Raw genomic sequence first — 27557 nt, forward strand, 5'->3', positions numbered from 1 at the left:
GAGGCAGAATGGGGGCCAGCACGCATGAAAGGCCGGGGCGGGGGTGCTGCAGGGAACCTGGGATCCCCCAGCCCCAACGAGCACCTTCCAATGGAGCCATGGGGGACCTGGCCTGTTCCTGCCACAGCAGGGCTGGGGACCCCTGCCGAAGTCACCAGAACTGCTGGAAGCCCCACACCTGCCCCAGCCGTAGGGCTGCCCATGAGACCCACTGCCCTCTGCCCTCACTCTGCCTTGGACCAGTCAGCTTCCTCCCCAGGGAGTGGGGGCCTTGGCCTCTGTGGACACAGCCCTGGCCACTCGAGAGCTGTGCGCCCCAGGGAAGTGACAGGAGTCAAGGGCCTGACTGTTTGTATAACCTGTTCCATGGTCCTTGACACCCTCTTCCAGCATCCCCTCCCTTCTCCCAAGCTGCTCTCTGGGGCCTCAGGGCCAGATTTTCTGTTTGGAGAGAGCTTTTCTACCCTTCCCTGCAGGTTCCAATCCTTCCTGCTTCTCTGGTTATGCCTCCTCCAGGAGCCTTCTCAGAACCCCGCCCCTGCCCTGAAGATGCACTGTCCCCACCCCCACCATCATCAGATCTGTCCTCCTTTCTGATGGCCAGAGTTGCCCCCAAAAGGCAGACACCTTGTCACACCCACCCCAACTCCTGACAAGGAGTTCCGTGCCTTCAGCATCAAACTCGGGGCTTCCCTGGACCTGGCCTGGGGTCACAGCAGAGACCCTGGTGACAAAAGCCAGCAAAGCAGGTCTCGACCAACACTCAGGCCGGTCTTGAACTGAGGAGAAGCTCCCTGAGGCTGAGCTCGCACCCCATGCAGGTTTCCAACCAGAAATGACGAGCAGGGCCAGGCTGCGATGGGAGCCACCTACGAAGGACCTTCCGTTGCCTTCCCCAAGCCCGCTAAAATCCCAGCACAATTCCTTGAGAGACACCAGGAATGGAGAGGGGGAGGGCTGCTGAGGAGGCTGCGGGCCGGACACGTGTGGCCAGGGGGCTGGGCAGGCCCTTACCCTGCTCACCTTTTCTTGGTCGCCCTGCCTGACACAGGTTCCAAGGTCCTTGGGTCTATTTACGTGGTGCTGCACAGGTGATGTGGCTCCAAATGCTAGCACAGTGACCACAGCTGTCCTTACAACCACCACACAGAGTGAGGCCACTGGCCACAGGGAGAGGACTTGGGGATGGCCCGGAAGAATCTGGAGGGTCCTGGTAGAACAAGCCCTCCCTGCCTCCAAACTACGTCCCCCCAACTCCACTCAGGCCACTCTGCCTTCTCCACCAGCCACGGCCCACCCCAGCAGGGAGGAAGGGAGGGGGCTGTGTTCTGTGACAGCCCCGATCCCCGGACCCCCCTCTCTGGCCCTGTGTCTCCTCCTAAGAGCCCCCCAGACCCCTTCTGGCCCCCCAGAGTCCCCTTTTTGCTGTGGTCACATATTCTTCCCCTCAAGCTGGGCTTTATGGACCCGGTCCCCGTGTCCCCCTCGCCTTCCCGGCAGGTCTCAGAGCTCTCGACTTCTCTGGGGAAAGAGCCCAGCCATGCCGGGTGGGCTGGGGGAGGGGCAGGGACGTGGGCAGAGCCTGGGATGTGTCCTCTGCTGGCATCTCGCAGATTCCTGTTCTCAGCAGAGCAAAGGAGCCGCCGGCACCCCCCACCCCGGCCTCCTGCCGCACTCCTCCCCCCACAGCCCTGCCTCTGAGCCATGCAAACAGGCCAAGCAAAGTCACTGTTTCGGCTCCTTGCTCTCCTCTCCTGAAGAAACTACAGCCCCGTTCTGTGTCCCTTGGGTCACCCATGCCCCTCCAGAGCCAAGCCTTAGCCCGTGGGCTGTTTGTGACCAGAACAAGGAACCTTGCTGAGGGCAGTGACAGTTTGCCAGGCAGGGGCAGAAGGAACAGATGGCGGGACAGAGAGAGGCAAGTCTGGGGCCAGAGAGAGGGTCCAGGCACCAGAAGTTTCGGCAGGGGCTGTGGGACAGAGCAGGGCTCAGGCCGCAGAGCCCCGTGTGGGCAGGCGGTCAGCAGTACCCAGAACAAAGTGATGACTTCCTCAGAGGCACGCTGGGGTTCGGGCCAGAGAGGTCTCCCCTTGGGGGTGGCCTGCCCCTCGGGGTACCCAGCCCGGAGCGGGTGTGGGGGCGCGGTACTCACTATTGGACGGGAGCAGAGCGGTTGCTGACAAGCCCAGAGCGCCGTGCCCACCTCAGGCTGGGGCTGGAACTCTGGGGGACTTGGCTGGGGGGCCGGGCCGGCGAGGACAGCTGCTGCCGCTGATGTCACAGGGTCATGAGTGAAACCTGAGGACTGGGCCAATCTTCAGGTGGGAGCCTCGGTCACACTTCCCTCGCCGGGTGTGCTCTGGACTCAGCCTGCTTGGCTCCGGCCTCACCGCTTGGGCTCCAGCCTCACTGCTCTAGGAGTGACAGACTCCCGGGCACACGCACCCATTCGCACGGGCACACAGACACTCGCTCACTGGGACACATGTATGAGCCTACATAGGTGGTTCCTCTCCCAACCTGGACAGTTTACACAGGCTCATCTCACACTCGAATCTCCACACTTATTCCCAGAAGCACTCCTGAGGTACACACTGGCTCACACTCACACAGTCACTCGAGTGCACACTCAGGCACACCCACACAAAAGCTGCGCTCCCACAGGCTCAGTCATGTGCAAATCACCCTTCATACGTTCACGCAGATGCTTCCTCTGCTGTTATACCCGTTCACACACACGCCTCCAGTTCACACGCACAAACACACTTGCACCCACGCAGCAGTCTTGTGCATATACACATGGCTTCTAGTTGCGCCCACAGGCACACTTGTGTCCCGAGCAACTCAAATGCCATATCGCACAGACACAAGACTCTTACTGAGTGCCTGCCTGTGTGTACACACACCACAGCACAAGCACACATACACGCACCCACAACTACAGCCACAGCCACACCCACTCCCACACCCACTCCTACAGCCACACACACCCGCACCCACTCCCCTCCACACACACACCCAGTCATGCCCCTGTGTTTATGGATTTCACGCATGTGACATGCTCCCATTCACGTGGAGAAGTACCACTAGCATGGTCACCAGGTGTGTGCCAAGCATATGCCCATCGGTACACCCACAGCCGTACCCTCACATCACACACCGGACACACACAAGTGCATGAACACCCCCGCCCCCAGCTATTTAGCTGGACCACACAGACGTCTGCAGGTCCCTTCTCCACCCCCACGCCCACCCCCCTGGCTGGACATCTGTCCCTGGCTGAGGGAGGGCTAAGCTGGGGGCCAGGTTGATGGACCCCACCTCATCCCTCCACTCTGGGGCTCTGGTGACCCCTGGTGGAGCCGCTGTGAAGTGCCCCCTGGCTGCCAGCTGGAGAAACCCCTGGGGGATCCTGCCGCCCAACCCTCGTTCTACCAAATCTGTCAGCCTTGGCAGCCCTGTGCCACCATCTTTCCCGGCAGCTCAGAGGTCCAGTGGCTTCCCTGGGCCCGGAGTGAGTTAAGCCCAGGTCAGAGCAGCCTTCGACGGAAACATAAGGAGGCCTGGGGAGGGGCTGCCCTCCCCTGTCCCCACAGCAGCTCCACCCAGACCCTGTGGACACAGCCTCAGTCCTTGCCGAGCCCCTCCTGGGGGCCAGGCCTGCCCGTGGTTCAGGAAGTTCCTGCCAGGCCCGATGCCCATCTCTGCCCAGCCCTGCTCTGGCTGTGGCCTGTGGTCCCCACGGAGTCACCTCACACCCCCAGGGCTGTTTTCTAAACCTAGGTGTGACGCTGGTGTTCTTTATGCAGAGAATTCTGACTTGTGATGGCTCCATTTAGGATTTTTTGTTTCTTTCTCTCTCTCTCCCTTCCTTCCTTCCTTCCTTCTTTCCTTCCTTCCTTCCTTTTTTTTTTTTTTTTTTTTTAATGGAGTTTCACTCTTTTTGCCCAGGCTGGAGTGCCATGGTGTGATCCTGGCTCACTGCAACTACTGCCTCCCAGGTTCAAGTGATTCTCCTGCCTCAGCCTCCCAAGTAGCTGGGATTACAGGTGCCCACCACCACACCCATCTAATTTTGTATTTTTAGTAGAGATGGAGTTTCACCATGTTGGCCAGGATGGTTTCAAACTTCTCACCTCAGGTGATCTGCCCACCTTGGCCTCCCAAAGTGCTGGGATTACAGGTGTGAGCCTCTGCGCCCGGCCCATTTAGGATTTTTTCAGCTTCACGATGGGTTTATTGGGACAGAGCCCATGGTAAGTGGAGGGGCACCTGCACTCGGTTCTTTCTCCAGCTCTGTTCACTGGAGAGACACACACAAACACACTTGCACCCGCACAGCGGGCTTGTGCACACACGTGGGTTCTATATGCGCCCAGAGGCACACTTGTGCCACCAGCAACACAAACGCTGCATCGCACAGACACAAGACTCTTACCGAGTGCCCATCTGTGTGTACACACACCGCAGCACAAGCCCATATACTCACAACTACAGCCACACCCACACCCACTCCCACTCACTGCAGTTTCATTGCTGATGTAATCCAAGTGTCTGCCCAGACCCCCCTTCTTTGCCAGGGTCTGCCTCTTCTAGCGTTCAGAGGAAAAGCAAACATTTTTTCCCATTTCTTTCCCATGCTGTCTCCCGAAGCTGCTCCTCAGGGGTCCTCTCATTACCCCCAGCCCTGCTGTGGCTTCAGTTCACTTTGCTGCTGGTCACCATCTGGGACTGCTGGTCACCACTCCGATGATCACCGGGGCACTGCTCCCTGTCTGTGGGCGTGGGAGAAGAGGGGGTGGGAGCTGCTGTCATTCCCATTTATGGCTCTACTCCTTGGTTTCTGCCTCGCCACTGCCCCCAAAACTACAAGGGCAAGACCTTTTTTAAAGAGCAATTAGAGTAATTGAAGGGGATTACCACATATGAGCAGGCAGGGCTGCTACATTCAGTTGCATGAGTTGCATACTACACAATTCTGGGCACCAAGCGCATTTGAAGGCACTGTAGATTAACATAACTTAAGATGATGAGGTTCTGAAAGATGGCAGCAAAACACCTAGGGGAAGGGGCTAATTTTTCCAATTGGCACAAAGTGTCTTTGGACTAGGGACGGGAATGATTGAACAAGAAAAGCTGTATGTTAAATATGGCTTTTTCTTCACAACCTAAGGGGAACGAATGTTTCCCTCTCTTGGCTCCTTCCTTTGGGGAGCGGCTTCCTCCCCTCCTCCATCCAAATATGTGATTCTGCGGAGTTGCTGCTTAAAGGATGACCCCTCCCCTAACACAGGGAGCGGCATGTTACCCACCTCTGGCCAATCCTTTGGGCCAGAGTGGCTCATCCAAAACCTGGGGACACGACTCAAGCTGAACCAATCACAGTCCTTCCCTGGGAGTTATGTGTGTACTGAGATTAAAGGAAAGACAATCTCTCTGGTCTTGGGAGTTTCTAAATGTGTCTGAAGGAGCCATAGTGTGTCTCCCACCTGTGAAGGCAGCTTGTCTGTAGGAGGAGGGAACAGGAACATCAAACAGAGAAGCAGAGATGTAGGAGGGGAAGGAAGGAGGAAAGAAGGAAGGAAGAAAGGGGAAGGGAGGTAGGGAAGGAGGGAAAGAAGGAAGGAGGGAGGGAAGGAAGGAAAGAGAGAGGGAATGAGGGAGGAAGGGAAGAGGGAAGGAGGGAGGGAGGGAAGGAAAAGGGGAGGGAGAGGAAGGGAGGGAAGGAAAGAAGGGAGGAGGGAAGGAAGGAGAGAGGAGGGAAGGAGGGAGGGAGGGAAGAAAGGAAAGAAGGACTGAGGGAGGGAAGGAAGGAAGGAAGGAGGGATGGAAGGAAGGAGGAGGGAGTGAGGGAGGGAGGGAGGGAAGGAGGAGACAGGGCCCTGAAGACACTGAGTCTCTGAAACAGTTAAACTATAGAACAACTCCACTACTGTCCTGTCACATGAGCCAAAAAAGCCCACCCTTTTCCTTTAACCTAGTTTAAATTTTCAGTTACCCACAAACAAAATAATTCTGCGAAACAGAACCACATCTCAGAACCTGACCCACAGGAATTGCCCTGGTCACGCCCCACTCCACCCCCACCCCCGGCCTGCTCACTCAGCTTCCTCCCTGAGTGGTTGGATTGGGGTGATTTCCCAGGAGCTGCATCAGGTTGCTCCCCCATGGGTGGTGGCACCCTGACTCCAGGGGGCCAGGAGGGGAGGCTCTGGAACTCCACCCCTCAGTGCAGTTCCAATGGAGTGGGATCTCGAAGCCCGGTCCCCAACACGGGGCATCCCACCTGTGCAATGTGCTCACTTACAAGTCCTCAGAGTACCTGCAGGTGTCTGTTGGACAAAAGCACACCTGAGTATCTTACCAGAATAACCATAATTTGCAGAAACAGTGCAGCCAGAGCCTCTAGGCAGAAAATTAAGGTTTCTTCACTGTTGAATTTTCGAGATTCCCTCTCTCCCGCATATCCACTCAATAATATAATTCTGCAGAGCAATACTTAGCTCCTTTCCTTCAACTTTCATATTGCAGTTCCTTCCAATTTGTATCTCTTTAGGAACTGCACCCGAGGAAAGGGATGATTTGCTGGGGTCACTCTCTGAACAATGCTTCCTCAACTGTACCAAAAATAGCTTTGAAATTTCCACTTGAATTCTTAGAAAGGGTCCTTTTCTCTCCATTTCCATCTGAGGGAAAGAGGAGGTAGCTTATTTTCACAATTCCATGGTTTCTAATAATGGCACAATTTTCTTTTGAGTGAACTGCCTTAATTCACTCAACCATCCCCCTATTATTAGACATTGGGTAATGTTAAATTTTTTCTTTTTTCTTTTTTTTTTTTTGAGACAGTCTCACTCTGTCACCCAGTGCAATGGCATTATCTCAGCTCAGTGCAACCTCCACCTCCCGGGTTCAAGCAATTCTCCTGCCTTAATCTCCCTAGTAGCTGTGATTACAAGTGCCTGCCACCATGCCTGGCTAATTTTTGTGTTTTTAGTAGAGACAGGGTTTCATGATGTTGGCTAAACTGGTCTCAAACTCCTGACCTCAAATGACCCACGTGCCTTGGCCTCCCAAAGTGCTGGAATTACAGGCGTGAGCCACCATGTCCTGACAAATGTTCAATTTTTAACCTTTAAAAATAACACTATGATGAACGTGTTTGAGTATAAATCTTTTCCTATGTTTAGCTTATTCCCAGAAATAGATTTACCAAGGTAATGGGGAGGACTTATAGTACATATTATCTTGGGTCACTGAAAAAAAATCCAAAGAGGCCAACAAGAGTTCCTATTGAAAAGAAAATAAAAAGGAAATAGGTGGAGTGTTCAGCGTCTCACAGAAAATAATAGTAGGCAAGGCAAATAGCAGGAAAGTAAGTCACCTCCTATTCTGCTGCACTGATGGGAGACCTTCTATGAGCAAAATAGCTCAGGCAGATAAGTGTGTGGCTTTCCTTTCTTCATGGCAAATGCTTCCGTTTCTTTTGACAAAGAAATCGAACTCAATACTACAAGCCAGAGAGTTTTGATCTCAGCCTTGTTTTTCAAAATACAAGTAGTCAACATGCACTTTTACTTCTGAGGCATTGGAATGATCACCTGCTCCTGACTGTTTTCTACAGCCACCTCTAGCCTGCTGCAGGCTTCCTTAGAGGGACAAGGGTGGCAGCTTCTTTGCTGGGCCCCCTGCCTCCAGCCTTGCCTGGGTTGAACCTATTGACCATTGTACACCCAAACTCATTTTCTTCAATGTCTATTTTAGTATTTCACATCTCCGAAAGCAAATGTACCATAGAGCTACTTAAGTCCATTTTCCAGGAGTTTTCAGTAGCCTGGGGGCAGATGTGCAGTGAGTAGGAGGCTGATGTCTTCGCTCGGATCCCCCAAAAGCAGACCCTGACACAAGGCTTGGGGAACAGTTGTTTCTTTGGAAGGAGATCCCAGTGAGCACTACGAGAGAGTGGAGAAGGGACAGGGAGAGGAGAAAAGGCAGTAAAGCGTGCATTTCTGAGCGGGTCATTGGGGGCCACCTGGGCAGAAGCCCACGGGCATCACTGAGAGGCTGTGTGGGAGACACCTCAGAGTTGCCGCACTGAGGCCAGGAGGCTGCGAGTTTAGCTATCAGCTCGCATCCATTATTGCTTGTGGGCTGCTCCTGGGCCACCGTCTGGCCTGTCTCACCTGTGGCCACGTGTCCTCAGGTGGAGGGGCTGTAGGTGAGTGCAGGAACCCTCTGCAGAAGACTCTGGGGGAGGCTGGGGGTACAGGCCAGCTCTGACAGCTGTTCCACAGCTGGATCTGTGTGTGTGTGTGTGTTCACACACACATGCATATATACATACACACGTATATGCATATGAATTTTTTTTTTTTTTTTAGATGGAGTCTCTGTAGCCCAGGCCAAAGTGCAGTGGCATGATCTCAGCTCACTGCAACCTCCACCTCCCAGGTTCAAGCGATTCTCGTGCCTCAGCCTCCTGGGTATCTGGGATTGCAGGCACCTGCCACCATGCCTGGCTAATATTTGTACTTTTAGTAGAGACAGGGTTTCAACATGTTGGCCAGGCTGGTCTCAAACTCCTGACCTCAAGTGATCCGCCTGCCTTGGCCTCCCAAACTGCTGGGATTACAGGTGTGAGCCACCGTGCCCAGCCTTATGCATATGATTTTTAAAACAAAAATAAGATCTTACTATGCTTACTGATATTTTTGACTGAACTCTCTTGGACAACTTTCCACATCAACAGAAATATTCTATTCCCACATTATCCATGGCTGAATAGTATTTTATTGGGAGGATGCATTGCCATGACACATTTGTTTGTCCGTTTATTTGTTTTAGAAACTGGTCTCACCCTGTTGCCCAGGCTGGAGTGCAGTGACGTGACCACAGCTCACAGCATCCTTGAATCCCTCGGCTCGAGCGATTCTCCTGCCTCAGCCTCCTGAGTAGCTGGGACTATAGGCACAAGCCACCGCACCTGACCCCCTATCAGACATTTGTTATTTCTAAATGTGGTTGACATAAACAAAGGTAGACAAGAAGAATCTTCCTGAAACAGGACTGGCCACATCACTCGGTATCTCCCTCTTGCTTGAAACCCACCAATATCTCTCCATTACCCACAGGGCCAAGCCTAAATTTCAAACCTTGGCATTCAAGTCTGACCTGTCCCCGGACCTCTGCTCTCTGCCCAGCTCCTCTTCCACAGTCAGACAGTTTGACCCACGGCGTCATCTCAGGTCCTGTCCATTCATACACCTGGGTCTTGGCTTGGGCTCTGTCCCCAGCCTGATAGCACCCGTCTTTCCATTCTGCTTGGCCCCATCAAGGACTGCCTTCCTTGGAACTGCATCCCTCAGCGGTCAAGTCCTCTCTTTTTCATTATCCCTGGGGCGTAGTCTTATCTTTCTGCTCTCTTTTCATGGATACATTTTCACTTCCCAACAATGCTGGGACCAGTGACCATACTGCTTATGCCTCCAGGGTTCAGATGGCACATTGCACATGCAGACACTTCCTTGGTCAAGGTTTGCTGACGATGAGCAAAATGGTTGGTTCTCTTTCTACATGGAATGAGAGTGGAGATGGAGAGAGGCACCTCTGTGTTCTAGTCACTGGGGGGCTGTGACCCCAGTGCCTGGATTTCAGCTTGTTGATGGCTACTGAAGCCATAAGACCCATAAAGCAATGCCCACAGGCCCGTTCCCCTAGAGACAGGGACTATGGAGCAAAGGAGGAGGCAGGAATGGTCTTTCTGGTTCTTACTCCAGGACTGGCAGGAAGGGGAGTTGACATGGAGAGTGGGGGAAGGGCTACTCTGGGTGCTAAGCCCAGCTTCCTGTCTGGATTTTCCTTGTCTGCTGCCGGGTGCCTATCTTAGGATGGTCACAGCTGCAGAAACAGATCTCCCCCTTCACCTGTTCTTAAGCAAGGAAGACCTTGCTAACTTCCTGTCAGAAGAATGCGCGCTTTGGTAACTTTTCCAGTATGGGAGGCAGTACTGGGGACGCAGGTGCTGAAGTCACCACGATTTTCCTTGTCTGAGGAACAGTGGCTCACCTTGGCCAGGAAACGGGGCAAACAGCCACAAGGAGAGAGGCGAGAAGACGGCCACGTGTTTCCAGCCAGAGTTCCCAGCCTCTTCCGTGAATTCGGGCAGTGTTTCCTTCCTTGGTCTGCTCCAGAAACCACTCTTCGCTGGCAGGAAGGCCCTCTCTCTGTCAGAGTGACAGGGAACAGACCCTCTGCCCTCCTCACTCGCCTGCCCAGGCCCCCAGCCTGCTCCTACAAAAGTCTCTGTTTCTCCTGAACTTTTCAGATGAGTCAACTGGGCTCTGGGACCCCGAAACCAAGCCTCCCCAACCACTGGCTTGTTCATTCAACAAACACACCCCCCTTCCCCGCACTAACCCAGGCCCAGTTCTAGGGACGAGCAAGGGGCGGGGAGGGGAGCCCCGAGCAGCGAGGCGGGAGGTGGACATGCCAGGGAGGAGACCGGCCTCCTGGTGGCAGGGGAGGGCTCCTGGGGACCCCAGTCCGCGGAGGAGGAGGGAGGAGGGAGCAGGGAGGGGGAGGACCCAGGAGCACGAGCGGGCTCCGCGCATGCGTGGGAGGAGAACTTGGCGTCCTCGGCGTCGCCAAGGCAACCGGCGCCAGCCATGGCCTCTGGGGAGGGCGGGAGCTGGGGTCGCTCCCCACCGCAGAGCGCAGTTCCGACGGTGAGGGCTGAGCCCGGGAGCAGATCCTGCCATAACTTGGGGGACGGCAGAGTGGGTGGGGTCCTTGGAGGGGCTAGACCCTGGGGTGGGTGAGCGGGTATGGGGAGGCGAGGAAAGACAACCCCAAACCGAGAGGAAGAGGCGTGGCAGGGAGCAGGGAGGCCGCGGGGCAGGGAGGGGAGAACCTGGCCCCTGCGGGGTTAGGGAGTCCACTGGCCGGGAGGGGTTTGGGGTCGCGACGTGTCCCCATCCATTCCCCCACCCCACGTGACTGACTCCGCGCACACCCCCAGCCCTGGGTCACCGTTCTGCAGCCCCTCTGGTGGTCCGTCCCACCTGCGCCCCCGCAGCCAGGCCCCCTGAAGGAAGGTGAGACTCCAGGGTCCCCCCACCCCATTACCACCATCACCACCACTCACCCCCTTCTGCCTCGCACATCCTCTGGGATTCCCTCAGCACATCCCGCCCACCCACTCTTCCCCCTCCCCTGAGGACAGGGGTGTCAGGGGGAGGGGGACCCGGAGTCCAGGCGTGGGCTTGCTGAACCCCTCTTCCTAGACCTGCTGGAACTAATGATGCTGCAGAACGCGCAGATGCACCAGCTGCTGCTGAGTCGCCTGGTGGCTGGAGCACTGCAGCCCAGGCCGGCCTCACCCTGCCCTCAGGTGTGTGTGGGTGGGGTCGCTCACCTGTGGGTCCAGGAATGCGGATTCACCTGGGGCTCCTGTTGGGGGGGTGGTGAAGAACTGGGAGACAGAGGAGCAGGAAGCCAGCCTGTCTCTGGCTGGGACTGTTGGCATCTGTTATGTATCAGGCCCTGTTTCAGCCTCCATGAAAGGTGGGTGGTGGGAGGAAGAGACCCCCCGCAAAGTCCAGACCACCCAGGTCTTGTTTTCAAGGATGTTTCCCTGCAGTGCCTCCCTCACTGGACTTCAGGCTCCAGGAAGGCAGGCACCATGGTAACCCTGCCCCATGCATCATGAGCATCTGGCCTGGTGCCTGACACTGTGTAGGGGCTCAGCTGATATTTGTTGAACAACTGAATGAATAAATAAATGGTTAGGGATACAAGGCCAGGTTGGCTGTGATGGCACATGGAGAGGTACAAAGCACAAGTGCACACAGAGTTGGGGGATGGGGACCTTAGAACCAGCCCTTGAAAGCCAGGTAGGATTTTGACCCTTGGAGGAGGCAAAGGTTGTGTCCCCCATCCAGGCTGGCAGGGGCAGAGTCAGGAGACAGAATGGGGGAAACCATGTGCGGCAGTGTGTGTGTGCATATGTGTGTATGTGTGCATGTGTTTGCAAGTGGGTGTCTGTGTGCATGCATGTGTGCATGTGTGCAAGCCTGTGTGCATGCATGTGTGTGAGAGTGTCCGTGTGTGTGCACACATGTGCATGCACGTGTGTGCAATTGTGTGCGCGTGTGCAAGTGGGTGTGTGTGCAAGCGTGTATGTGCATATAGCTCTAAGGCTGAGCCTTAGCCAATAGTGGGCATCCTGAGGTCAGGAGAAGCAGGGACTGGGTGGAGAGAGAATGCTGGTCAACTCGGAGGAGTCAGAGAGGGGTTCAAGGAATCCAGACAGAGGGAGACCCTAAGGAGCTACTGACACCCCTCACCCCTGGGTCCTCAGTGATGGTACATCAGTGGGTCCAGCCTCACTGGGGCTGAGGCTGGGGACAGCTCAGTGGACTCTTGGACCCAGCTCTGGGTTCACACCTGGAAACAGCTGGGTGGCCAAGTTGCTCAACCTCCTTGAGCTACAGGAGTAAATGTTTCCACAATGCCTTGTCCGCATGTAGTAAATGCTCAATAAACACAAGCCATTCTTTTCTTTTTTTGTTTATTTTTTTGAGATGGAGTCTCACTCTGTCACCTAGGCTAGAGTGCAGTGGCGCGAACTCGGCTCACTGCAACTTCCACCTCCTGGGTTCAAGTGATTCTCCTGCCTCAGCCTCCCGATTAGCTGGGACCAGAGGCGCCCGCCACCACACCCGGCTACTTTTTTGTGTTTTTAGTAGAGATGGGGTTTCATCGTATTAGCCAGGATGGTCTTAATCTCCCGACCTTGTTATCTGCCCACCTTGGCCTTCCCAAGTGCTGGGATTACAGGCGCAAGCCACCGCGCCTGGCCTACACAAGCCATTCTTACAAAGCCTATCTGGAGGAAATAGCTTAGGGAAATGGAGGAGTAGGGGTGGGGAAAGCCTGATCGTGGATTCTCATTTCCCCTCCCTGTTTTGCACAATCCCCAGGTCTACCTGGAGGTTCCACAGGAAGAGCCTGAGGAGGAGGAGGAGGAGATGGATGTGCAGGAGATAGGGCCTTTGGTGCTTCACCACCCCACTTGCCCTATTTGATGCCCTCCCCGGGTGCCCTGCTGCCCTGGCCGGCCCCCTTCTTCCCCGCTCCCGCCTGTCAGCCCCACTTGCGGGATGTGCCCAGGATTCAGCACTGTCCTCCTGCCTCCAGGGAAAGGGAGGTGTAAGTGAGGCTGGGTGCTGCCAGGGTTCTGCTCTGGGGCTGGGCTGGAAGAGCTGTGCAGGGACGGGTGGTTGGTGGAGATAACTTGTGGGTGAAACCCCAGAGGCCACCCCGGACCTCTGATGGGGTCTTTTTCGCTCCTCCATCTCAGGAGAGCTGTGCCGCCACCCCCACCCCCCAGTGCCACAGGGACTGTGGGCACCAGTGTACCCCCGGCTTCAGGTAGGGCTGGGTGGTGGGCAGCGGGGCCCAGGCCTGGGAGTGAATCAGGAGTCCAGGAGGGCCCTGTGCACTCTGGTGGGGTTTGGGGGTTTCCAACCATCACTGCTGCAGGCAACTGGCCTGTCCCCCTCCCTTTTCCTCTTTGGGGTCCACTGAGGCAGGAGGGAGTCAAGATGAGGTTCTTGTTTCCCCAGACTACTATGATGCCGAGAGCCTCCTATGAGGACAGACGCTGGCCCTGGGACCTGTACCAGCTTTGTGCTCGGGATACAGCCCCGGAGCCCCCTCCTGCACCTCTCTTGTCGGCTCCTCTGTGCCCATGGCTGGCGGTCCTTCTCACTCCCTCAACCTCAGCCAGGCCCTCTTCTCCTGGGAAAATCAGTCCCTGCCCCACCCCAATGATCCCTGGATGGGCCAGATCTGTGCCGTGGTGCAAGCGCTCCTTAGAGCACCACCCAGGCCCTTGAAGCCATGTCAGCCCGCCTCTGCCCCACTGCTTCCTGCCTGGAGCAGGGGGAGGCCTGGGAACAGAGCCCCCAGCCTGTCTGCCTCACCCCTCTCTCTGGGATGATGAGGTCTCCTTCCAGCCTAATAATGGAGCAAGAGGGGAGTGGGGGTTCCTTCTGCTTTCCACAGCTTTGAAGGCCGCTTTGAGGTGGCTGCAGGGGCCCAGAGTGGTGGGGGAGAGGCCTTGCTGGGCAGCGCCCCCGAGCAGAGTCAGTTCCCTGGGACCCCCACCCGTCGTCCCAGGAAGCAGCTCTGTTGGCAGAAAGGAGAGGTCAGAGCTTTGTCCTGCTGTGACCCGGAGTGGCCTGAGGTCTCCTGGGGCCAGGTGGGAACACTGTGTCCTGGGCCAGGGTGTGTTTCCCCCACCCTCCCTCAGTAGGAATGAGCTACTCAGGCCAGATGGGGGCCTGGCGCCTGGACTGGGAGGCCCCTGTGAAGGAGAGGATGGGAAGGGAGGCATCTGGGGAGAGGGGTCCCCCGTGGTGGCTCCCCTCCGTGGCCGTTGTTATCCCAGGAGGAGACACTATGGGCACAGGGCTAAGTCCAGGTGTTTGTATTCGGGCTAGAAAAGGCAATGTCCCGCGTCTCTGCTGCCTGTCACAGTCCTTCGGCCAGGGCTGGACCTCAACCTTGAGGAGTCACACTGAGTTCCAGTGACCACCATGGCGGTGGCCGTGCCACTTATGTGTGCTATGGCCGGAAGGCCTGGGGTAGCCTCCTCCAAGCCGCTCGCACCCCGTAGGTGCCCGTCCGCCGCTGGCGCCAGTGCTGGCTGAAGATGAAGCAGAGCAGGACAGATGTCACGAACAGGAACAGCAACACTGACACCACTATGACGATGATGACCATCTGGCTGTCCGGCACGGGCTCTGGACAGGGAGGGGCAAGGGTCTTAGACGTCCTGTGATCCCAGTTACCAGGAACTAAAAGGAAGTGGAAGTCCACCCCCAACCCAGCCCCCCAGCCCCCGCCGCCCACTCATCCATCCTGCAGTCACCCCAGGTTGCAGACATGTGTGGTGAATGGTGTCTAAATTAAAAATTATTATCTGGAAAAAAGGTGGCCCAGGACTCAGGCCACCAGCTGAATTTCTGTGAGGCTGTGAGGGCAGATGTCCCTTGTCAGCAGCCCTGGGACCAGTGTGTAGCTGCTGGACACCATGGCCTGGAGGGGGGCATGGTCCCAGCCAAACCCCTTCTTGGGCACAGCTGAGTGAACTTCATGCCAAGCTCCCTGAGGACAGGGAATGTGCCGGCCGCCCAGAGTCACTGAGCAGCAGAGCTCTGGGTACCTCAGGGGAGGCGATCAGGCCAAGCTTCTCATTGTGGAGGGCGGCCAAGGCCAGGGAGCGCAGTCAAGGTCATGGGACTTGATGGTGGCCGAGGAACTAGTTGACCTCTCCCAACCCCTGGAACAGTTGAGGTTCAAGCTGGGGACGCGGAAAGCACTTCAGGGAAGAGGGAGAGTAAGGGGGAAGTCTCAGGGTGAAGGGTGGGCGCCTGGGTGTTTGTTTCCCAAGTGGGGCTTGAGATTTTTCTTCCCCCAAGGGGCTGAAAGTGGCTTCTCACTCCCAACTCCATCCGTGGAGCCCCCCTCACCATAGATCTCCAGCATCTTCGGGGCTGAGTGTTTTTGAAAGACGTCGCCACCGCGAGACGTCAAGTTCAGCTCAGCCAGGCAGGAGAAGTTGTGGTGACCGTCCTCTCTGTGAGCCGTGCTGCTGAATGTGGCTGTGGCCTCCTGCAGGGCAGGGGCTGCCTTCCCGAAGGTCTGACTGTGCAGAGTCTCATTGCCACGGAGTAGGAAGAGGGTGAGGCGGTCCAGGGGCTCCACGGCGGGCACCCTGCACTCGATGGTGAAGGACTTGCCCACGGCCACCCAAGTGGGCTGCAGTGTGAGGAAGACCTGCTTTGGAGGCTCTGCGGGGGACAAAGGAGGGAGGTCTGGTCAGGATGGGGGTGCAGCCCCAGCAGCCTCCCCCTGGCCAGGGCCATCTCCTGTCACCATGGTGTTCCACGGTCGGGGAGGAGGCGGCCTGGCCAGCTCCAGTGCAGAGAGGAAGAGGGCGGTGGTTGAGGATGGAGGCTGGACTGCATGGTAGTTTTACAGACATGTTGAGTTCCGGTGGCCAGGCATCTACAAGGACAAGGTTCAGAAATTGTACAGCCAACTGGAAAGATAGAAAAGTTTGGGTCTGTCTCCTCTCCTTCAGAAATGAAATACAAATTTCAAAAATTAAACAGTCGGGTGATTACATTGAGAGAGACTTAGGTGGGCGTGCTCACTGGACTGGGCACTCGGGGAACTGAGCTGTGAAGCTCCTCACTTAGGAGGCGGGGGCCAGAGCCAGACCTGCCCAGGTTCTCCAGGGTCAGGGCCATGGCCAGCACGATTCCCCACGTGTGTCAACCACCTGAGGGGGTGCCCTGGATTCTCTTTTGAACTAGAATACTTCACCTCCACCCACCCCACCTCCCACCCCGGGAAAATATGTTGGATTTAAGACGTTTTTCTATTCATTGATCCACTGAAGCTGGTGATGGAATGGACCCAGGTGATACCCTTAGCACCAAGACGTCCTATCCTGGCCCATCTGGAAGGTTTCCGTGGCTCATGTGCAGGTGGAGTGTGATGGCCACACATTTGCCGTGGGCCCTGAGGGGAAGATAAAAGCCCTGGGCAACACCTCAACCTTCTTGTCATGAGGTGGACGGGCCCAGCTCCCCGGGTGGTGACCCCACTACTTGGTATAGGACATGGGGTGCGCTGGTGACTCAGCTATGTTGGGAATGACTTCTGGATATGGCTAACCCTTGGTTAGATTGTCCTCCCCTAAGCAAGACTCAAAACGTGGGTTGTCTGTGTCTGAAATGCCAGCAGGCCTGGTCCTGCCCCTTGTTACCCCAGGAGCTCAGGGAGGCAGGGCCCACAATGACAGTGCCCAGGAGCAGGCACAGAGGGGCTCTGTGTGCATTCAGTAGACACAGGCTCTGCCCCAGGGGAGAGGAGGGCCCCGCCGCACAGCCACTCACGGTACACGCTGACGTTGGAACTCATTGACTCCTGCTTCCCAGAGCAGGTGAAGTGGCACCAGAGGACCGTGTCATGGGAGATGTTTGAGATCAAGTAATGCTTCCACTGAGCCTGTTCGGCCAGCAGAATCTTATTTAGAGAGGTCTCCAGGCCACCCACTTCAGGCTGGTTACAGGTGGTGCTGCAGTTGACCTTGAGGGACTCCTTGGGCTCTACTATCAGCTTCTCTGGCCTCATATGTACCTCGAATGCCTTCTCATCAGATCCTGCAAGACCAGAAACACTGGGCAGTGGTGTCACCCCCCGCCCCCCACCCTCCAGTGGAGCTGTCCATTGAGGCAGTCTGGCTCCTGGGTCAGGGGCTGAAGAGGAAAGGTCATTGGGGGCCCTGCTGCTACTTTCCTCTTGTTAGGTGTCATGGCCCCGGCTAGACCAGCAGGCCACCCCCCAGCTGACTCCCCACCTCTGGCTCTCCTTCCTCCAGCCTCCCAGCTGACTCCCCCTGCCTCTGACTCTCCTTCCTCCAGCCCTCCAGCTGACTCCCTGCCTCTAGCTCTCCTTCCTCCAGCCCATCTGCCCATCAGCTCCACAGTAGTCTTCCTCAGGCTGTGCTCCATCTCCATGGAGCGGGATCCCACTCACTCTTTAAGGTCAGCTCGAATGTCCCCTCCCCCACGAAGCCCTCCCACAGAGGGCCCTCTGTGGCCCTCCCTCCTTTCCTTTCTTCCACAAACACTTTTTGAACACCTGCTATGTCCAAAGCAGCAGGCTCTGGGGATACAGCAGTGATCAAAGTAGACCAAACACTGCCCTGGCGGAGCTCCAGTAAACAGTGACAGGCAGAGCACCCAGCCGGTCAGATGGCGGGAAAGTGCCGAGAAAGGAAAACGCGAGAAAGTGGGGGTGAGGCCATTTTAAGGGTGAGGCCACTTTAAATATTGTGCTCCACGAAGGCCTCACCCAGACGGTGACTCCTGGGCAAAGGCATGCAGGGGCAGTGATCCAGGGGAAGGGGGCCAGCAGTACAAAGGCTGGGGCAGGAGGATTGTTGAGCCCAGGAGTTGGAGGCTGCAGTGAGCTATGATCACTTCCTGCACTCCAGCCTGGGCAACAGAGCAGGAACCTTTCTATAATAAAAATTAAAAAATTTAAAAAGTCTCAGTAGGCTGGGCATGGTGGCTCATGCCTGTAATCCCAGCACTTTGGGAGACCAAGGTGGGTGGATCACTTGAGTCCAGGAGTTCGAGACCAGCCCCCACCATCTCTACAAAAAAATACAAAAATTAGCTGGGCATGGTGGCTCTCACCTGTGATCCCAGCTACTCAGGAGGCTGAGGTGGAAGGATCACCTGAGCCCAGGAAGGTGCAGTGGGCCGTGATCATGCCACTGTACTCCAGCCTGGGTGATAGAGCGAGACCCTGTCTTAAAACAAAACAAACCCAACAACCTTAGTAACTTTTGGGCCTTCTCTTCCACCTGAAGCCACAGGGAACGGGGCACCCCCACCCTCTCGGCTGGCATGTGCCAAATCAGGAACCCCAGAAACCCAGCTTACCTGAACAGCAGACCAGGGCAAAGAGGGCCACGGTCAGGGTCCCGAAACCAAAAGAGGACATCTCCGGCGGTGTCCACGGGCGTGCAGGGACCAGCCAAGGGCTGCCTGGAGGGAGACGGAGGGCGCAGGTCAGAGCGCAGGTCTGACCACAGCCCAGAATCCCCAGCCTCCTGCAAACTGATGACTGCATTTCCTCTCATTATCTGAGAGATCTTTGGGAAGCCACGTGCACCAGCTGGTTCTAGGCCCCCAGGCCTCCAAGAATCCAGGCAGAGGAAGCTGGGAAGCCGCTGATAAGCAGTGCATAACCCAGTCCTCCTTGCTGGCTCCCTGTGCAAGGGGCAGGGCAGGCAATGGGTGCACGCATGCGTGTGTGTGTGTGAGATGTGTGCACAGGGGAGTCAGGCCTACAAGCCCCAGATCTGGGGAACCCCAAATCCCATGGGATGCATTGTTGGAGTCACGCCTATGAGGCAACCATCCAAAGGCAGGACCTGTCCAGGAAATGCAGTCACCATAGCAAAAGGGGACAGTGACTTGGGCTTTTCTAAGGAAGCCTGGACGGGAATTTGAGCTTCTCCTGCTAAATGCCTGGTGCAAGTCTGCATAAACCTTAATATCCCACTCAGTTTTCTCTTTTCTTTTTTTTTCTTTCTTTTTTTTTTTTTTTGAGATGGGGTCTCACTCTTGTCCCCCAGGCTGTAGTGCCGTGGCACGATTTTTGGTTTACTGCAACCTGCACCTCCCAGTTTCAAGCAATTCTCCTGCCTCAGCCTCTAGAGTAGCTGACATTACAGGAGCGCATCACCACGTCCAGCTAATTTTGTATTTTTAGTAGAGATGGGGTTTCACCATGTTGGCCAGGTTGGTCTTGAACTCCTGACCTCAGGTGATCTGCCTGCCTCGACCTCCCAAAGTGCTAGGATTCCAGGCATGAGCCACCACGCCTGGCCCCCACTCAGTTTTCAACATAGACTTGATCTTGACTCCGCTGATTCGGGGCCAACTTGAGGCCCAGAGCCTCAGGAAATGCATCCCATAGTAGTCCCCAGCAATCCAGGCACAGACAGAGAATGAGGTCCAGTCTGGCGGCAGCCACACCCCCAAACCATGGCCTCCATTTCCTGGCCTACCTGATGTCCTCCCCTTTCCCTCCCTCCAGGAGGGAGCCTTGGGCTGGGAGGATTGGGGCCTGAGGTGTTCCAGTTTATTCCTAGGGAGGAATCCCCAGAAGCAGTGAGCAGGCATAAGGGAGGGATTTCAGTGGAAGAGAGGAACTTCCCGGGGGATTGCCACACAGTCTGATCCCCAGTTCTGCCTAAGATCTCTTTCGCAACCAGGCAGGGAAAGGACAGGTCTTCTCGCTTTCTCAGGGGAACCCCCGATGGGGCCTTTCCAAAGGGGTGCCCCAGAATCATCAGGGCTTCAGCCAAGCTCCATTCCGGGGTGGGAGGGCAGGGTGAGGTCCTGGCCTTCCCTCGCTGCTGAGGTCAAAGGCGGTTACTACTGTGCACAACCATCAAGCACTGCCATTGTTAGCCTGGACCCAGGGACGTCCCTGGACGCAGACGCGGTCGCTGGACTTGGGAATGATGCAGGGAGGAAGGGGCGGGGCCTGGGGCCAGCAAAGAAAAGGAGAACAGGGTGGAGCTTCACCCCCAGCCTGGAGGAATCTGATTTCATGTGGGGCCAGCAAAGTCCTGAGAGCAGGAAACACTTCTGAAACCCAAGCCAGGGGCTGAGGAGGTGGTTCCAGGGACTGGGACAAAAGGGTGGGGATGGGGACATTGCTGTAGTGGAGACTCTGTGTCCTCCACTGAGTCAGAATAATAATAACAATAACAACAGCAATAATAATAATAGTAAACATTTACTTGCTACTTACCGGCAATAATAATAATAATAGTAAACATTCAGTCGTGCACTGTCACAAGTATTCTATAAATATTAACCAATTAATCCCCTAACTCTGTGAGGCAGGTACTGTTACTGTCCCCATCTTCCAGATGGGAAGACTGAGGCACGGCACGGTTAAGTGACTTGTTCAAGGTCACATACCTAGAAAAAATGAAGTCACTATGACTGTTGAAACCCAGCCTTGCAGGCGCAAGAAGAGGATTGTTAGGAGCCAGATTCCCAGGAGACCCTCAAGAGGGAAAAGCAACACAGCAGAAGGCCAAAAGAAGGTTCTGGGGCCTTTCTCGCTGTGAGGGACTGGGGGAAGGTGGGGTGATCCACACCTGGAGTGCTCCAAACAGCTTCTGGAAGGGACAGTGCTTGGGAATCCCGCCAGCACACACAGCAGGGCAAGCCTGATTCCCTCTTCAAGCAAGGCCTCTGCAGTCCAACATCCTCCCCGAAAGCACAGGTCCCAGGTTCCACCCCCCATCTCCTCCTGTGATGTCTCCCATCCTTCCTGGGCAGGCCTTGCTTGGCTGGGACACACGGGGCATGTGACCATCTATTTGTTTGAAATATTTACTGCTTTCTAACCGTTAACACATCAACCTCCCTGCCTCCTCACTGGCCCATCAGCCATGAGGGCAGAAGCTGAATCCCATGCACTGCTACATCCACCCAGTGTAGGACACTGCCTGGCACACAGTAGGTGCTTCATCACTGTTGAATTGGTAGATGGATGCGTGCATGCATGGATTAGTGAATAAATGAGAGAGTTTGTCCTAAACAAGCTTGGGCAAAGGCTGTTTTTATTTTTAGGTCCTAAGCATGTATTGTTTTTGTTTGCCCAGCTTCTTCCTCCTGCTACTGCTAAAGTCTCTGCTCCCCAAGGCCACAAGGCTGACCTTATAATGTAAATAAGGCCAATCATAGTACCTTACTCCTCCAGGATGGGCACTTTGAGTTAGGCCTGAGCAGAGGTTTTCTTTTTTTGAGACGGAGTCTCGCTCTGTCGCCCAGGCTGGAGTGCAGTGGCCAGATCTCAGCTCACTGCAAGCTCTGCCTCCCGGGTTCACGCCATTCTCCTGCCTCAGCCCCCCAAGTAGCTGGGACTACAGGCGCCCACCACCTTGCCCGGCTAGTTTTTTGTATTTTTTTAGTAGAGACGGGGTTTCACTGTGTTAGCCAGGATGGTCTTGATCTCCTGACCTCGTGATCCACCCGTCTCGGCCTCCCAAAGTGCTGGGATTACAGGCTTGAGCCACTGTGCCCGGCTGCCCAGCTAATTTTTGTATTTTTAGTAGAGACAGGGTTTCACTGTGCTGGCCAGGCTGGTCTTGAACTCCTGACCTCGTGATATGCCCACCTCTGAGCAGAGATTTTCCTGGGACTTTCTGAACCAGAGCCGGTAGGAACACACCCTTCCCTTTCTAGTCCTAACACTAGACGCACATGAGCCAGCAACTGTGCGTGTTCATGCCCCACAACTGAAGAAGTTGAAAGGCAGGAAAATCAACTCAGTGTAGGAGGTGCCCTTAACCCAAGATGGAAGGTGATCTAGAGTTGTTACAGGGAAAGTGCTGGTTGTGGGGGATAAGGGGTTGACTCTGATGGGTGGCGGGCTGGGTTAGGTGCCAGGCGATGACTCTGTGTTCACTCAGGACTCGTGTTGCAGAAGTGAAAGAGCTTTCCAGGCTGAACACAGTGGAAAGTTCTGACCCTTCAAATTGGACCGTGGGAGTCAGGACTGGACATGGGTCCTTGTATACAGAGAGTTACTGTGAGGCTTGCCCTACAAAATGTCCAGGACAGAACAGGAAAAGAGCTTGCAGCACACTCAACGTTAATCATTAGGTCAGCATGCTCTCTGACCTGCTTCCTCATAGTTGCTCAGTGCCTATTGCCCCAGAATTATGCAGACTCTGTCACAAGATTAGAGTTCCCTTAACTGCTCTAAAGGTAACAGCTTGAACATTATAAAATGTTAACTGTTCTCTTTGAGATATTCTTTCAGTGCCTGCATGCCAGTGAAAGCACTCATGCCAGCTGGTCCGAAGGACCCCACTGATGCCAGCCAGTCTGAGGGACCCAATTGATGCCAGCTGGCCTGAAGGACCCCACGAGGAGCTGACTCACAAAAGAATGCAGTTTCCATATTCAGATGATTTTATCCCCTTACCTTGACCAGTCATTGACCCCAGTTTACCAGCCTCTTGCCCTCTATAATCTCCTCTAAAATCCAAGCCCAGAACTCTTTGGGGAGATGGATTTGATGGTCTTCCCAATCTCCTCACCTGGCACCCTGGGATCATTAACCTTTTTCTCTGCAGCAAACCCTGCTGTGTCAGTATAATTGGCCTGTTGCTGCACAGCAGTGGGCATACATACCTGTTGGTCCTATAACACAGGAATAAGAGGAAACTAACCATGTAGATGTAGATGTAGAAGAGAGAAGAAACTTGGGGTCCTTCCTGGAAAATTGTTTTCACCATGAAATGTCTCCTGTTTTGCTCTCTGGATCCCTAAGTTTCTCAAGGAAGGGGGCTATAAAACGGGAGGAGTTAAGATAGTTCTGGAAAACATGAGAGAATTTTTGAGGGGAGGGGAGATTACAGTCTCAGTTTAGAAAGTGCTGTGGCGCGATCTTGGCTCACCACAACCTCCACCTCCCAGGTTCAAGCGATTCTTCTGCCTCAGTCTCCCAAGTAGCTGGGACTACAGGTGCCCGCCACGACGCCCGGAGAGCCACAAAGCTCTCCCATAGAGCTTTGGAAGGATTAAACTGTGACTGGGTCCTAATCCAATGACTTGCCTCTCTTGTTTGAAATTTAAAAAAAAAAGCAAAACAAAACTATTAACTTAGAATTGTGTACCTAGCAAAGCCATCTTTCAAGAACCACAGTTAACAAAAACAGATAAACAAAAGGTTTATTTATCCCCCCAAATACCTAAATGAACATTTAAAAATGTGCTTCAACAAGAAGAAAAAAATGATTACAGAACAGTTTGCTATGCAAAGAAGGGCAAGAAAATAAAATGGCAAATGAGTACACAACTCCAAACAAATATTGTTTACAATAATGGTAATATTAATAATTATAATGTTTATTTTGAGAAGTTTTTAGAAGTTCAAAACTAAAATACTGGGTAAGAATATATAAGGAAGGATTGGAGTTAAAGCATTCTAAGATTCTAACTTGGAATGTTTAGGAGGAGGACACATTTTAAGTTATATAAGGAATGGGAGAAAATATATGCAAACCATACATGCAATAAGGGGCTAATATCCAAAATATATAAGAAACTCAACTCAATAGCAAGAAGAAAACCCCACAATTTTAAAATGGGCACAGACCAGCCCAATGTCTCTTGGACTTTATTTAATGCCATATAATGTTGTCAGAATAAAGAGAAAGGTGAAAAAAATAAACGAAAATGGGCAAAGGACCTGAGTAGACATTTCTCAAAAGAAGACATACAAATGGGCCAGGCACGGTGACTTACACCCATAATCCCAGAACTTTGAGAGTCCAAGGCAGGTGGATCACGAAGTCAGGAGATGGAGATCATCCTGGCTAACACGGTGAAACCCCGTCTCTACTAAAAATACAAAAAGTTAGCCGGGCGTAGTGGCGCGCACCTGTAGTCCCAGCTACTCTGGAGACAGAGGCAGGAGAATCGCTTGAACCTGGGAGGCGGAGGTTGCGGTGAGCTGATCACGCCACTGCACTTCAGCCTGGGTGACAGAGCGAGACTCCATCTCAAAAAAAGAAGACATACAAATGGCCAAGAGGTATATTAAGAAGTGCCCACCATCAGTAATTATCAAGGAAATGCAAATTAAACCCACAATAAGATATCACTTCACACCTGTTAGAATGGCTATTTTCAAAAAGACAAGAGATAAGTGTTGTTGACAGCTGGGCATGATGGCTCCTATTTGTAATCCTAATACTTTGTGAGGCTGAGGCAGGAGGATCCCTTGAACCCAGGAGTTTGAGACCAGCCTGGGCAACATAGGGAGACCCTGTGTTGAAAAAAAATATACTTTTTAAAAAGAGAAACGTGTTCATGGGAATGTAGAGAAAAAGGAATGCTTACATGCAGTTAGGAAGAATGAATTAGTGCAGCTATTATGGAAAATAGAATGGAGGCTCCTCAAAAACTTAAAAGTACAACTACAGAGGATCCAGCAATCCCACTACTGGGCATATATCCAAATGAAATGAAACCAGCATGTCAAAGAGATATCTGCACTCCCATGTTCACTGCAGCATTATTCACAATAGACAAGATATAGAATCAAACTAAGTGCCCAACAATGGATGAAGGGATAAAGAAAATCTGATACATATACACAGTGGAATACTATTCAGCCTTAAAAAGAAGGAAATCCTGTCATTTTTGACAACATGAACAAACCTGGAGGACAGTATGGTAAGTGAAATAAGACAAGCATAGAAAGACAAATACTGGCCAGGTATGGTGGCTCACACTTGTAATCCCAGCACTTTGGGAGGTTGAGGCAGGAGGATTGATTGAGCCCAGGAGTTCAAAACCAGCCTGGGCAACATTTGAGACGGACTCTTGCTCTATTGCCCAGGCTGGAGTGCAATGGCACAATCTCGGCTCACTGCAACCTCTGCCTCCCAGGTTCAAGCGATTCTCCAGCCTCTGCCTCCTGAGTAGCTGGGACTACAGGCGTGCACCACCGCATATGGCTAATTTTTTCTTTCTTTTTTTGTATTTGTAGTAGAGACGGGGTTTCACCATTTTGGCCAGGCTGGTCTTGAACTCTTGACCTCAGGTGATCCACCCACCTCGGCCTCCCAAAGTGCCCAAAGTGCTGGGATTACAGGTGTGAGCCACCGCGCCTGGCCGAAAATTGTTAAGAGAGTAGATTTTTAAGTGTTCTCACCACACAGTGGTAACTACGTGAAAGAATTCATATGTTAATTAGCTCGACTTAGCCATTTCACAATGTATGCATATGTCACAACACCATATATATATAGATATATACCATCACCCTCCGTATCCATGGGTTTCACATCTATGAATTTAACCAGCCAAGAATAAAAAATATTGGCCGGGCGCATTGGTTCAGGCTGTAATTCCAGCACTTTGGGAGGCTGAGGCGGGCAGATCACCTGAGGTCAGGAGTTCAAGACCAGCCTGGCCAACATGGTGAAACCCTGTCTCTACTAAAAATACAAAAATTAGCCAGGTGTGGTGGCACATGCCTGTAGGTCCAGCTACTTGGGAGGCTGAGGCAGGAGAATCACTTGAACCAGGGAGGCGGAGGTTGCGGTGAGCCGAGATCACACCATTGCACTCCAGCCTGGGCTACAGAGCAAGGCTCTGCCAAAAAAAAAAAAGAAAAAGTATTAAAAAGTTTACACAACATCTCAAAAAGCAAAACTTGGGTTTGCTGCACACCAAGTACTGTTGAATCCATGTGAATGAAGTGATGTGTAACACTGTCTTAGGTGTTCTAAATAATCTAGAGGTAGTTTAAAGTATACAGGAGGATGTGTGTAGGTTATATGCAAACACTATGCAGTTTTATATTAGGGACTTGGGCATCCTCAAATTTTGGCATCTGTTGGGAGGGTTCTGAAACCGATCCCCTCATATGTGCTGAATAGTGACTCTATAATTTTTGTCAAATAGTAAAAGAGCATGTAAAATTTCAAAGAAGACCCGTACAGATAAAGTATATAAATTCTAAACCACTGGAGAGGCTTAAAAATGTATAAAAACATCCAAACAACCCTTAAAAGAAATTAAGAAGAAAGCTGAGTATGGTGGCTTGTGCCGGTAATCCCAGCACTTTGGGAGGCTGGGGCAAGTGGATTACCTGAGGGTCAAGTGTTCGAGACCATTGTGGCCAACATGGTGAAACCACTCTCTACTAAAAATACAAAAATTAGTTGGACATGGTGGCATGTGCCTGTGGTCTCAGCTACTCAGGAGGCTGAGGCATGAGAATTGCCTGAACATGGGAGGCGGAGATTGCAGTGAGTTGAGATCGCACCACTGCACTCCAGCCTGGGCAACAGAGTCTCACTCTGTCTCAAGAAATAAAAAAAATACAAATACAAATACAAAAATTAACCACGTGTGGTGATGTGTGTCTGTAGTCTCTGCTACTTGGGAGGCTGAGGTGGGAGGATCGCTTGAACCCAGGAGGTGGAGGTTGCAGTGAGCCAAGATCGTGCCACTGCACTCCAACCTGGGTGATAAGGTGAGTTCCTATCTCAAAAAAGAAAAAAATAATGCTAAAACACAAAGCTCAGCTCTATGCTGCTTGTTGTTTACAAGAGACACACCTCATGCATAAGGATACGGAATTGGTTGAAAGTCAAAGGATGAAAAAGATATGCTAGGCAAACATCAAAAGAAAGCTTGGGAAGCTATGTTTATATCAGACAAAGATGAATTTAAAGACAAAAACATATATTAGGGATAGAGTGAGTACCAGGAAGCTACAATAGTTCTAAATTTCTAAGCACCTAGCTTGAAAGAACTATAAAGAGGTAAAACCACAATCACAACAGGAAATTTTAACATATGTCTCTTAATTACGAGATGCAGACAAAAAAAAATCAGTGTTGTAAATTCTTGAACTGCATCTATAAAGTAGAGAATACAAATTCTTCAAGAAGATGAGTTTTAAAATCCTTATATATTTGACAGTTTAAAAACATACTCTAAATAATGCATTGGTCAAAGAAGAAATCATAATGACACATTTATAAATTCCTAAATTGAATGATAATGAAAATACCATGTTAAAATTTCTGCGAGGCTGCAAAAGTTGTGCTTGGAGGGAAATCTATAGCCTTGAATGCTTGTATTACAAAATAACTCTGGGCCAAATGCAGTGGCTCATGCCTGTAATCCCAGCACTTTGGGAGGCTAAGGCAGGAGGATTGCCCCTGCCCAGGAATTTGAGACAGGCCTGGGCAACATGGTAAGATCACATCTAGAAAGAAAGAAAGAAAGAGAGAGAGAGAGAGAGACAGAAAGAGAGAAAGAAAGGAGAGACAGAGAGAAAGAAAGGAAGGAAGGAAGGAGGGAGGGAAGGAAGGAAGGAAGGAAGGAAGGAAGGAAGGAAGGAAGGAAGGA

General features: G+C 53.1%; 2 protein-coding genes across 7 annotated transcripts in view; one reads left to right on the forward strand and one right to left on the reverse strand.

The window, feature by feature from the left end:
• Positions 1-10664: 10664 nt before the first annotated feature.
• PRR29 (proline rich 29) lies at positions 10665-16178 on the forward strand. Its single transcript, XM_023212072.2, is given in 7 exon segments — positions 10665-10724; positions 11018-11093; positions 11283-11389; positions 12981-13065; positions 13068-13209; positions 13361-13431; positions 13626-16178. Coding segments are annotated over 7 exon segments (570 nt in total). The 3' UTR covers positions 13655-16178.
• Positions 14476-27557, reverse strand: part of ICAM2 (intercellular adhesion molecule 2) — a 19105-nt gene continuing 6023 nt past the window's right edge. For 2 of the 6 annotated variants that reach the window (XM_023212067.1, XM_023212066.2), the window contains exons 2-6: positions 18528-18632; positions 16971-17237; positions 15943-16074; positions 15537-15857; positions 14476-14807 (exon numbers count right to left, since the gene is read on the reverse strand). In XM_023212067.1, coding sequence (XP_023067835.1) covers positions 14629-14807; positions 15537-15857; positions 15943-16074; positions 16971-17237; positions 18528-18588 — 960 coding nt within the window. In that variant the 5' untranslated portion in view covers positions 18589-18632 and the 3' untranslated portion in view covers positions 14476-14628. Of the gene's footprint in view, positions 14808-15229; positions 15347-15536; positions 15858-15942; positions 16075-16970; positions 17238-18527; positions 18633-27557 lie in introns of all 6 variants that reach the window. The other 4 variants (XM_023212071.1, XM_023212070.1, XM_023212069.1 and 1 more) reach the window with 3 other exon arrangements.

This window comes from Piliocolobus tephrosceles, chromosome 16, assembly GCF_002776525.5.
Source record: "Piliocolobus tephrosceles isolate RC106 chromosome 16, ASM277652v3, whole genome shotgun sequence".
NCBI lineage: Eukaryota > Metazoa > Chordata > Mammalia > Primates > Cercopithecidae > Piliocolobus > Piliocolobus tephrosceles.